Source organism: Streptopelia decaocto (assembly GCF_964273445.1).
Source record: "Streptopelia decaocto genome assembly, chromosome: Z".
Classification (NCBI taxonomy): Eukaryota; Metazoa; Chordata; class Aves; order Columbiformes; family Columbidae; genus Streptopelia; species Streptopelia decaocto.
Window position 1 is genome coordinate 80,484,479 of NC_138657.1, and position 12,030 is coordinate 80,496,508.

Here is a 12,030-nt window from a genome sequence, read left to right on the forward strand (position 1 = left end):
AATCACCGCATTAACGATCTTTCTTCCCAGCCCGTTGCTCTCGCTTTACAGGGTGATTTTTCCGCTCGTTTCCATTCCAGCCCATCTTTAACGGCACGACATCGTTTCGCCGCGGCCGCTCACTGTGATTTAATAGGAGGTGACAGCCCTGAGATCACAACCACTTGGATTATCGTCCCCGGAATATCAAGATAAAAGCTCTGCAAGGATGGGTCTCAGCTGGTTCATCAGGAGTTTCACCGGTTTCATTTAATTAGCTGCGTCGGGGGGGGTTTGGAGATGCCGTTACAAGATCCCCCAAGAGAAAGGAACAATTAAAGATGATACCTCAGTTCAACTTGTTGATGGGTATTAAATGAAATTGGAAAGCTGAGATCAAGCACAACCCACTTCAAGCATGGAAATTTTAGTCTGAAATCAGTGCAGGTCACTAAAAGCAATAAAAGGAATGGAAGGACAAAGAAAACCAACTTGAATCTGTGGCAAAACCCCTTCTTAGGCTTGAGCCTAAGATGCTCAAGAGCTTGGCGACTTGGTCAACCCCCCAATTTCTTTGTCAACTACAAGAATTAGATGGAGGGAAGAAGCCATAAGACATCCCGGAAATTAAACCTTCTATTTGTGGTTTAAAACCCAAGATTTGGAGGCTTTACACAAAACTCCAAGTGGTATCAACCCCTGAAAGGATCAATATTTTAAGCAGTAAAGAGATGGACTATATGGATCTTTCTATAGCGGCCAAAGTCTGTTTGGGGGGCAGGTGTATGAATATTTAAGCCAAGATTTGGCGTGAAATTCTTTAACGGAGATCTGTGCTAATTAATTTGCTACAGACTCATCGTTACGTGGCCAGTTTCTACAGAGACGAATGGTTTTATAACATCCTCCGTGCTTTATAACGGAGACATCAATGATCAATTTACTATCTACACATTTCAGATGGTCCATTCATCGCAGTCACTTATACACATGCTAATAAATCTATTTCTTAATTGCTGCATAACGTTTCAAATTAAATGATCTATTTTCAATTTACTCACGCAGAGGACCATGGAAATGAGAAAATAAAGGCAGATGGAGCCAGCGCTTCAACTCACAGCGGGAATATATCTTGTCATACATAGAGCACTAAAAAAATGTATTAAAACTTCATATTTTTCTTATGGCAATGGTAAAATAATTATCGAAGCCTTAAAACATTTAATTCTTCAAGCCATAAAGTGATGATGATGAAAAAAGGTGAAAGACCAACCAAATGTGGCTTTATCCAGAGAGCGCTTGGGACAGCACGTTGGAAAATAGATGTAAATCCTAAGTTATCTTCACACAAGTGAAGATAAACTCCCAAAGATCAAGTTTTCTGGTACTATTTTAAGTGGTTTAAATGTATAGGGTTTAAATTTCAAGCAACGACCATCCTTTTTGGGGAAAAAAGGAGCTCGTCACATCGCTTTTTGAGATCTTTCAGGATGGAACGCTCTTCATGGCAGTCGATTATTTGCTGTAAATAGATCTTGGTGGGTCTCCGGTGGTTTCTTCCCTCCGTTCCCCCTCCCCAAATCCTAATTATACATCGACCCATGGGCTAGTTTTTAATTTCCCCCCCTGCCTTAGAGATCAATTATCACAGAATCACAGAAACCCAGAATGACAGGGGTTGGAAGGGCCCTGGAAAGCTCATCCAGTGCAATCCCCCCATGGAGCAGGAACACCCAGATGAGGTTCCACAGGAAGGTGTCCAGGCGGGTTGGAATGTCTGCACAGAAGGAGACTCCACAACCCCCCTGGGCAGCCTGGGCCAGGCTCTGCCACCCTCACTGAGAAGAAGTCTCTTCTCAAATTGAATTGGAACCTCTTGTGTTCCAGTTTGTACCCATTACCCCTTGTCCTACTGTTGGTTGTCACTGAGAAGAGCCTGGCTCCATCCTCCTGACACTCCCCCTTTATAGATCTGTAAACATGAATGAGTCCCCCCTCAGTGTCCTCTTGTCCAGCTCCAGAGCCCCAGCTCCCTCAGCCTTTCCTCACCCGGGAGATGCTCCACTCCCTGCAGCATCTTGGTGGCTGCGCTGGACTCTCTCCAGCAGTTCCCTGTCCTGCTGGAACTGAGGGGCCACAACTGGACACAAGATTCCAGGTGTGGTCTCCCCAGGGCAGAGCAGAGGGGCAGGAGAACCTCTCGGACCTACTGACCACCCCCTTCTAACCCACCCCAGGTACCATTGGCTTCCTGGCCACAAGGGCCCAGTGCTGGCTCATGGTCACCCTGCTGGCCCCAGGACCCCCAGGTCCCTTTCCCCTACGCTGCTCTCTAACAGCTCATTCCCCAACTTACACTGAACCTGGGGCTGTTCCTGCCCACATTCAAGACTCTACACTTGCCCTTGTTCTATTTCATTCCATTTTCCCGCCCAGCTCTCCAGCCTGTCCAGGTCTCTGATGGCAGCACAGCCTCTGCCGTGTCAGCCACTCCTCCCAGCTTGGTGTCACCAGCAAACTTGCTGACAGTCACTCTATTCCCTCGGCCAAATCCTTGATGAATATATTTGTCTTGGTTTTCTCCAAGGCTCTTTGCAGCTTTGGGGGAGATAAGAGGAACCGATAAGCAGCACATTTCTGCCCAAAAAACCCCAAAGCTCATGGTGTTCAGCATCACAACTCTTCACCGAGTGTATTTATAACCCCCTTTGCTCCTACAAAAAGCCTGATGGCCGTGCTGACGTTAACACAAAGCTGCTTGGCGCTAAAACGCACTCAACACATTTTTCCAATTATTTGCCCTTGTCATCTTCAGGGCTTATTTATAGATTGTTTTCTGGCCTTAAAACACCTCTTTGGAATTTTGTATCGCGATTAGCCACGCCGCCCACAACCTTTCCTGTTTTAAGATGGAAGAGGAAGCCTCATACGCTTTGCACGTGCGGCGCTAAAGCCCACGATAATTCCCAACCTTTATTTTCCTTCTCCGCAAGCGTAATGAATTTTTTGGGGCTGAAATGACTATTGTAGCAGGTGTTAGAAGCCAAATAACAACAGAAAGCGAACCATACAGCACAACCGTACAGCACAACCGTACAACACGGTACCTGGAGGGGAAGCCAGCGGCGCTGATGCGGATGGTCTCCAGTACTCCACAAGCTCTCAGCTGCTGAACCGCTCTCTTGGGATCGAACCTGCGATTAGATTTAAGACAGAGATTAACACAGCGAGGAGCAACCCACATCATCACCTAAAGCATCCACGAGAACATAGATGTTGGCGTCCTGGCATGATCCCACTTTTGGATCAATTTCTCTTTGCCCAGAGCACAAGTAGCAGCATCTCCCGTCACTTTTACCTCCTTCCATCCCAACACCGAACGCACAAAGAGGTCCCAGCTCTCCAGCATGAGACATTGGACAATGGACAAGGTTGCTGGATGAAGCTCGGACTCAAAAGATGTTGATGTCCATCAAGGTTGACGTCCATAGATCCTAGGAGTCCACTAACGTTGACGTCCGTAGATCTTTAAGTCCACTAACATTGACATCCGTAGATCTTTAAGTCCACTAACGTTGACGTCCGTAGATCTTTCAGTCCACTAACGTTGATGCCTGTAGATCTTTAAGTCCACTAACACTGGCGTCTGTAGATCCTGAAGTCCGTCAATGCTGATGTCCATAGATCTTGAAGTCCGTTAACACTGGCGTCCGTAGATCCTGAAGTCCATTAACATTGGCGCCCGTAGATCCTGAAGTCCATCAGCATTTATGTCTGTAGATCCTGAAGTCTGTTAACATTGGCGTCCGTAGATCCTGAAGTCCATCAGCGTTGATGTCTGTAGATCCTGAAGTCTGTTAACATTGGCGTCCGTAGATCCTGAAGTCCATCAACGTTGATGTCCGTAGATCACAGAATCATAAAATCATTCCAGTCGGAAGAGACCCTCAGGATCATCGAGTCCAACCATAACCTAACTCTAGCACTAAACCACGTCACTAAGAACCTCGTCTAAACGCCTTTTCAACCCCTCCAGGGATGGTGACTCCAGCACTGCCCTGGGCAGCCTGTTCCAATGCCCCACAGCCCTTTGGGGAAGAAATTGTTCCCCAGATCCAACCTCAACCTCCCCTGGTGCAACTTGAGGCCGTTTCCTCTTGTCCTGTCACTTGCTACTTGGGGGAAGAGACCAACAGAATTTGGAAGGAAAATTGCCAAAGGTATAAGCAGAAGTCGGGCATTCCTCTCTCTTTGAAGTCTTCTCCATCAGGGATCAAGCTCAGACGCAGCAAATTTAATGGTGTGGTGCCAACGTTTCCTCCAGGCTAGAAGTTCTGACGTTCCTCACCTTCTAAAGAAAAAGTCCTTACATTTGCACCAAGATGAAAAGCAGGAATGAGAGTAATTCAGGGAGCAAGAAACCTTGGAAAGTCTCTAGTCCAACATCCTACGCCTACATCATTCCTGTGCCTATTTTGGTTTCCCAAAATCCGGAGTTTTTAACAACTCTGACGATGGGAAGCGTCACTCAGACTGTGACACAAGCACAATTATCCTCCTGGTATGTGCTACCCAGAAGTACAAATGAGTTCGTTTAGCTAATTACTGCACCTTGACAAGCAGGTGTGCGTATGGTTAGCAAACGATATTCACTGAGACTTGAGCATCACGTGAAGAATTGAATTGTCATGTTAAAGGCATATGAAGAGCTAAGCATTTTTGAACTTAAAAGGAACAAAATTGGATAAAAATACCTTGTCTAAGAGGCTAAACAAGGGTAACACCTACAATTCAAAGCCTACGATACGCCTCTAAACTAGAGAAAGATCCAAATTGGCTTTTTCCTTCAGCCATTCGCTCACCTGGAAACCTGGAAAGTTGATACAAGTCACGTCTTTACTTTTCCCACATTTATTTTGGAAGCACCAAGACATTTTGGGTTTTCATTTCCTTCTCTGCTACTTTTCACTGTGCTATCAACCATTTAAATCAAAGCAACTCTAAGATGAAACTGCACAAAGTAAGGATGCTCAGTATTAGCAGAGAATCTATGAATTACTATGACCTGCGTTAATCTTCATTTCACGGACACAAAAACCACATTATTAAACCCAAGAGAAGCAACTCCAGCAAACTATGAGGAACCTTCTGGTTACGGAAACGGCATCACAATGTCTTGGAGCAAGAGGAAAAGTCCAAAGCACGCTCTGGCTGTAATGCTGAACACGTTTAGTCGGCCGAAATCCCACTTACTTAAACGGGAGCTTCTCGTCGTTGGGCTTGATGCAGCGCACGTAGTGCGGGGTGGTGGCGTTCAGAGTCTCCATGAGCAAATGCAACGAGTTGCGGAACTGAAAGACAAAAGGAGAGATGGAGGTGATGGGTCAACGCACCCCAAGTTGGCAGGAAGGGCAAGAAGCCACCTGCGGTGTCAGCCCAGCACATCAATCACCAAATCGTTTTGGTTGGAAAAGCCCCTCAAGATCATGGAGTCCAACCATTAACCCATCCCATGTCCCTGAGAACCTCGTCTGTGTGTATTTTCAACCCCTCCAGGGATGGTGGGGTTCCCAAAAATCCAACCTCAACCTCTTCTGGTGCAACTTGAGGCCGTTTCCTCTCATCCTATCGCTTGTTACTTGCGGGAGCAATTCAGAGAAGACACTGGTGGGTTCAGGGCTTCCAGGTCAATAAGGTACAAGAGCAATAAGCGTTTGCTCAGGGCTTTCATCAGTTGAGGCTTGAAACGCAACGGCCAAACTGTTCCCATCCTCAACAAAGGTCATGGGAGGGTCTCCTTCACTTTTACCCCCCAACCTGTGCTTCAAGCTGAAGAAACGAGATCTGAACTGTAAAAACATCTGGATTTCCCTGTCCCATTCCGCTCATATCGTACGTTACCTGGTGTCCCACTGTTTTCTTGTGCTCCTTGTTGGCAGCTTTGATGGCGGGTCTGGCAGAACGGACGCTGATTTTGGTTGTTCCCTTTGCCACAGAAGCGGTGGGTGCAGCGTCCTTCTCATCTTGGAATAACTCAGCGACCATTTGATACTGAAACCAAAACCCAACACCTGAGCAGCTCTTTGTTTAGCCAACCCACCCAAGTCACGTTGCTCTGGTGGCTTTTTCCCCCCCATTTTAAAGCAGAAAGGGTCAAAAAGGCAATAAAGCGAAAGCAAGAAGCATTGCCTACGTAACCACATCAGCAGGACCATTCGCCGTTGTGTTTTCTAGTTCATCAAACCTTGAAAAAACGGGACCACGTAGCAGCCCTGGATCTATTTTATGGATAAGAGAGAAGGACAGATTCCTCCTGCCCAACCAGCAAAGTCAAAACCACTGATGCATTAATCGTAATAATCAACAGCACACCCGTACGCTTTCAATCAGCGTTCAAATTGCTTCTCTTGATTCAAACAACATCAACTCCCAAGTTTTTGCTCATCTAGGTCACAAACGCACATTTTGGTGTCACCTATGGAGCCACCACAAGACCTAACGGCCGATTCCAAGGATTCCCCAACAAGCTCTCGAGCAGCAAGTTGTTTTTACAATATTTGGGAGAGAAAATGTACATGGCGCAAAATCGGGTAATACAGGAGCAAGAGCGATCGCCAATATGTGTTGATTTGTTAAGATTATGGATTGGAAATGGTGTAAAATAGCTCTAAGAGCAGCTGGAATGTTTCTAAGCTCATGCCAGATTTCCAGTGGTTTATATTCTTTATTTTAAGTCGATTATCTCCCGATTCGCTGGGTTTACCTTGCTGGCTTTGAGGATGTTGATCTGTTCCTCATACACCGTGTCCCTGTTTTTTTCCAGGAATCCCTCGCTTTGATATTCCACCTGGGACAAAGCAAATGAAGAAGCTCAGATTAAGTCCAACCACACAGGGACAAGGGGTTTTGGTCCATCGCTCCCCATCATCACCTGAGACACCAAAGTGGGGGGAAGAAGCGGAACGACTAGTGAGGTGGAGTGTGAGCTGGCTGAAGGGAAGAAGCCAGAGAGTCGTGGTCAATGGGCAGAGTCCAGTTGATCCTGTATCCAGTGCAGGGCCTCAGGGGCAGTGCTGGGGCCGGGACTGTTCAATATATTCATCAAGGATTTGGCCAAGGGAATAGAGTGACTGTCAGCAAGTTTGCTGGTGACACCAAGCTGGGAGGAGTGGCTGACACGGCAGAGGCTGTGCTGCCATCAGAGACCTGGACAGGCTGGAGAGCTGGGCGGGAAAATGGAATGAAATAGAACAAGGGCAAGTGTAGAGTCTTGAATGTGGGCAGGAACAGCCCCAGGTTCCAGTGTAAGTTGGGGAATGAGCTGTTAGAGAGCAGCGTAGGGGAAAGGGACCTGGGGGTCCTGGGGCCAGCAGGGTGACCATGAGCCAGCACTGGGCCCTTGTGGCCAGGAAGCCAATGGGACCTGGGGTGGGTTAGAAGGGGGTGGTCAGTAGGTCCGAGAGGTTCTCCTGCCCCTCTGCTCTGCCCTGGGGAGACCACACCTGGAATCTTGTGTCCAGTTGTGGCCCCTCAGTTCCAGCAGGACAGGGAACTGCTGCAGAGAGTCCAGCGCAGCCACCAAGATGCTGCAGGGAGTGGAGCATCTCCCGTGTGAGGAAAGGCTGAGGGAGCTGGGGCTCTGGAGCTGGACAAGAGGACACTGAGGGGGGACTCATTCATGGGGATCAATATGGAAAGGGGGAGTGTCAGGAGGATGGAGCCAGGCTCTTCTGGGTGACAACCAGTGATAGGACAAGGGGCAATGGGTTCAAACTGGAACACGAGAGGTTCCACTTAAATTTGAGAAGAAACATCTTCCTGGTGAGGGTGGCAGAGCCTGGCCCAGGCTGCCCAGGGGGTTGTGGAGTCTCCTTCTGTGCAGACATTCCAACCCGCCTGGACACCTTCCTGTGGAACCTCATCTGGGTGTTCCTGCTCCATGGGGGGATTGCACTGGATGAGCTTTCCAGGTCCCTTCCAATCCCTGACATTCTGGGATTCTGTGAGTTTGGAGGCTGAAGTTGTCCAAGCTGATCTAGATCTGATTGTCCAACCAAGATGACGGTCAACCAGCCATCCCTACCACCAAAAAGCGCCTCGTGGGGCTATAAATTAATTTCTCATCGTGTTTCTTTGGTTTTCTTACCTTGTCGGCGAAGTGGAGGACGATGAAGGACGTGTTGGACATGCGGGGTTTCTGGAAGTGTTGGCAGGCGCCGTGCCGGTCATAGAGCTTCTGCGCCCAATTCTGGTCGGTGCCTTTGGGAACCTGGACGGGGAGAAAACAGAGCGAAAATAAAGTCATGGCCGGCTATACAGAGAGATTTTGGAGCCCTTGGGGGATTTCTTGGAGTTCAGGCTACAGGAATATTTGCAAAATAAATTCCAGCTCCTCCAATTCTAGTTCTAAATAACTGTAAACTTCTTAAATTAATGCAATATAGCGTCACGGAGATGCAGAAAGACAAGCGGGATGGCAAACAGGTCTGCGAGGAGTGGACGTGAACGTTCTTGGCACTTGACAGAAGGATTAATCAACCAGAAAGGTTAATGAGCATCTTCTAAATAGGGTTAAAAAATGTATTTGGCACATAAAAGGACTTTTCCAACCAAAACGGTTCCGTGATTCTAGAATTTCTCTTGCAAAAGTATCAACCCCAAGTGGCTCCTCCTCTTCAGAGCTCTTCATGTCTTCCCTCCAACCTCAAGGTCTTCTGTCCGCTCCACCAAAGTCATTCCCACCATGATAAGACCAACCACACCCTCAGGCCACCCCAGACATCCAAATCGTCTTCCACTCGCCCTCCCAACTTCCAACAACCCGATTTTCAGAGGACAAGCACCCTCCTCATTGCCCATCTCTCCCGATGGATTCTCCATTGGTCTTGTTCTCCTCAAGGGCTCTGCTCTTAGCCCAAAGTACTTCCCACCAACACTGTTGGCCCCGCGGTGACTCCGTCCCCTCTTCTTCAGGCTCATCGGTTTGTGCTAGAGCACGTCAACGTCGCGCCCATCGTGGTGACCTTGGTTTCTGGCCATGGGACACCAACTCTTGCTGTTCCTCTGGCATCTTTTTACGTCCAAGCAAAACAAAGAGGTTCTAAAAGCTCCAGAGCTGGGCGGGTGACGCTCCAGTGCGGGAAATGGGGAAGAGTCACTTGGAGGACTCCGAAGGACATAAGGTCACAATCCTATGGAGATGACGAGTCCTACTGGGCAGACCAGGGACATAACTGGGGGTTGGACAAAATCACCTCCACAAGCTCCCTCCAACCTTAAAAATTCTACAATAGCTTCCAACTCGTGGGACCTCAAAGCTGTTTAAAAACCCCCAAACTCAACCAAATCCTAAAGTCATCTTTTTCTTTCAGAGTTAGGGGTTTTATCGCTTGCTTTCATGAGACAGGTTTAGTCCTTAAAACTCCAATCTCAACTCAAGACTCTATTTTATTGCCAATTCCCATTTCAATCCCGTCCAGCCCCCTTCTCTGAACAGCGGCAAGACTCAAGATCCGTGACCTTCGTTAGCCGAACGGCTTTGACATTTACCCAACCACCCCCTCCTCAACCTCACATTAAAGATTAAAAATATAAAACTCCATACTGCGAAGCGAGAACATTAGCGCCAAACCCTCTGCATTTGCGCTAATGTTTCATTATGTTACCAGGACCCCCCTCGATGCCGTTTCAGTCCCGGAATATATTTATTTTCCGCCGTTGTGCGTGCTAACGAGACAACTCGCAATTATCCCATTGTGGTCGCGCGGCTGGTTCTCCCCAAGAGGCCGAACACTGCTGCCAGTGACGCGGGGATGAAGGTTTTCATCCATAAACCGGTGCTTTTAGTTGACAGGTTTTGCCCAAATGTTCATAAAGCTGGAGAACGCTTGCAGGTTATTATAAAAGAGCCGATTACAGGGCTTGTAATAAGGGCCTGTGATTAATGACGGCGTTCCCTACTGACAGGTAAATACGCAGACAATTGGCGTTTGATGTGGGGGGGATAGATCTTGTGTTCCATTTCTTTTGGTCAAAAAGAAGTATGGATGAAAAAAGGAGTAGCAGGCAGATCTACGGCAAAGTTGCTGTTTCCTTATGGTCTTCATGACCCCCAAGGAGATGGTTTGAGCCTGAAGAACTTAGCGGAGACTAAATGAAACAGTGCTGAATATCAAGCTGATAGTCTAGTCTGACCTCCTGAGACAGCACTGCCTAAGACGCTATTTGAATGTCATCAAATCAAGTTTAATTCGTTATCATTTTGAAGGAGTCTTCTCGAGATCGGATTTGAAAAGGGCAAAGTGTCCGTATCCCAGGGAGGGCTGAGCTGGTGGGACGTGTGGGTTGGGTCAGTCTGGTTGTGCCCTGTCACTTGGAGGAGAGCAGCCGCTTGACAGGTGGCAGATGTCCCCGACAAGGACAGGTCAGCCTGAAAGCCCAACAGGGACAGTGCTCTGAGAAAAGGATTCCAAACCTTTCCCTCTGATCACTGAATTGTAGAATCATTTTGGTTGGAAAAGACCCTCAAGATCATTGAGTCCAACCATTAACCCACCCCTGGCACTGACCGATGTCACTAAGAACCTCATCTGTGTGTATTTTCAACCCCTCCAGGGATGGTGACTCCAGCACTGCCCTGGGCAGCCTGTTCCAATGCCCCACAGCCCTTTGGGGAAGAAATTGTTCCCCACATCCAACCTCAACCTCCCCGGCGCAACTTGAGGCCGTTTCTTTGTGTCCCTGTGTCCCCTCAGCTCCTGTTCTCCAGCTGAACCCCCCAGGTCCCTCAGCCGCTCCCATCACACTTGTGCTCCAGCCCCTTCCCCAGCTCCGTTCCCTTCTCTCAACTCGCTCCAGCACCTCAAGGCCTTTCTTGGGAGGTGATCCCGCCACCCCTCTGGCCACCATTTTGAGCCCCGAGGTGATTCTGGTGCCCCCAGTGCTGCCATTTTGAGCCCTGAGGTGATTCTGGTGCCACCATTTTGAGCCCTGAGGTGATTCTGTTGCCCCCAGGGCCACCATTTTGAGCCCTGAGGTGACTCTGGTGCCGCCATTTTGAGCCCTGAGGTGACTCTGGTGCCCCCAGGGCCGCCATTTTGAGCCCTGAGGTGATTCTGGTGCCGCCATTTTGAGCCCTGAGGTGACTCTGGTGCCGCCATTTTGAGCCGTGAGGTGACTCTGGTGCCCCCAGGGCTGCCATTTTGGGGAGGAACTCCAGCTCCTGGATAAGATTGAAGGAATCAAAAGTCGCAAGCAACGACCATCCCTATGTGCACCCGGGCCAGAAACGCGAGCTCTGGTGACACCGGGTAGCCAAGCTGGTAGCAAATATCTACCAAGGAGGTTCTGAAAGGTCCTGAAGCAAATAAAACACCGACAGACGCACATGAAAGGAGATAGTTACCCTCCTGCAAGCTACCACAGGTTAAAACCCGTTCTTTAAACTCGTCTAAAACCAAAACATCTTTGTGAAAAGGCTTTTTACCTTGCACTCTTCATCCAGCAGGTCCAAGATCCCAAGTTTTGCCTCTATAAGGTCTATGCAGGGCTGGTTATCGTAGAAATCAATGAGAGTCCAAGGGATTCCCTCCTTCATGTACTCTTCTTGTTCCAGCTTAAACACGTGCTGAGAGGGGAAAGAACAGATGAGTTATCGACCGGCACCTGAACCTGACGTGCCCCCGTTCACACCGGAGCTGAATATTCCCTGGGCGCATCCAGAACGTTCCCTCGGCACATCCCGAAGCTGTAAGAAGCTTTTGGTGCCCTCACGTGCAAGCACAATCTGCCTTCCAGTGAGGAAAATAAGAAGCATCACACTAAGAAACCAAGCAGGAGAGAAATAAAAATAGAAGGTTTTATGACTTTCAACCAGAAAATGACTGAAGCTGTCACTCCGTTTAAGCTGGAGCCAAATATTGAAGTGGACATGATATTTATATCTCTAAGGCTGGGAAAACTGCCCTCTGTCTCTCCTTTATTAGTGTTTTGCTAATTAAAGTAGTGACCTGCAGCAAGCTGACGAGTCGGGAGGTTCACAAAGAGCACCCA

General features: G+C 48.3%; 1 protein-coding gene across 2 annotated transcripts in view; it reads right to left on the reverse strand.

Annotated features, from left to right (window-relative positions):
• The window catches only part of MYO5B (myosin VB), an 81,799-nt gene that overhangs the window by 26,282 nt on the left and 43,487 nt on the right, over positions 1–12,030 (reverse strand). For both annotated transcript variants that reach the window (XM_082075253.1, XM_082075252.1), the window contains exons 12-17: positions 11,465–11,605; positions 8,126–8,248; positions 6,743–6,826; positions 5,881–6,030; positions 5,233–5,330; positions 3,087–3,173 (exon numbers count right to left, since the gene is read on the reverse strand). In XM_082075253.1, the coding sequence (XP_081931379.1) occupies positions 3,087–3,173; positions 5,233–5,330; positions 5,881–6,030; positions 6,743–6,826; positions 8,126–8,248; positions 11,465–11,605 (683 nt within the window). The remainder of the gene's footprint in view (positions 1–3,086; positions 3,174–5,232; positions 5,331–5,880; positions 6,031–6,742; positions 6,827–8,125; positions 8,249–11,464; positions 11,606–12,030) is intronic.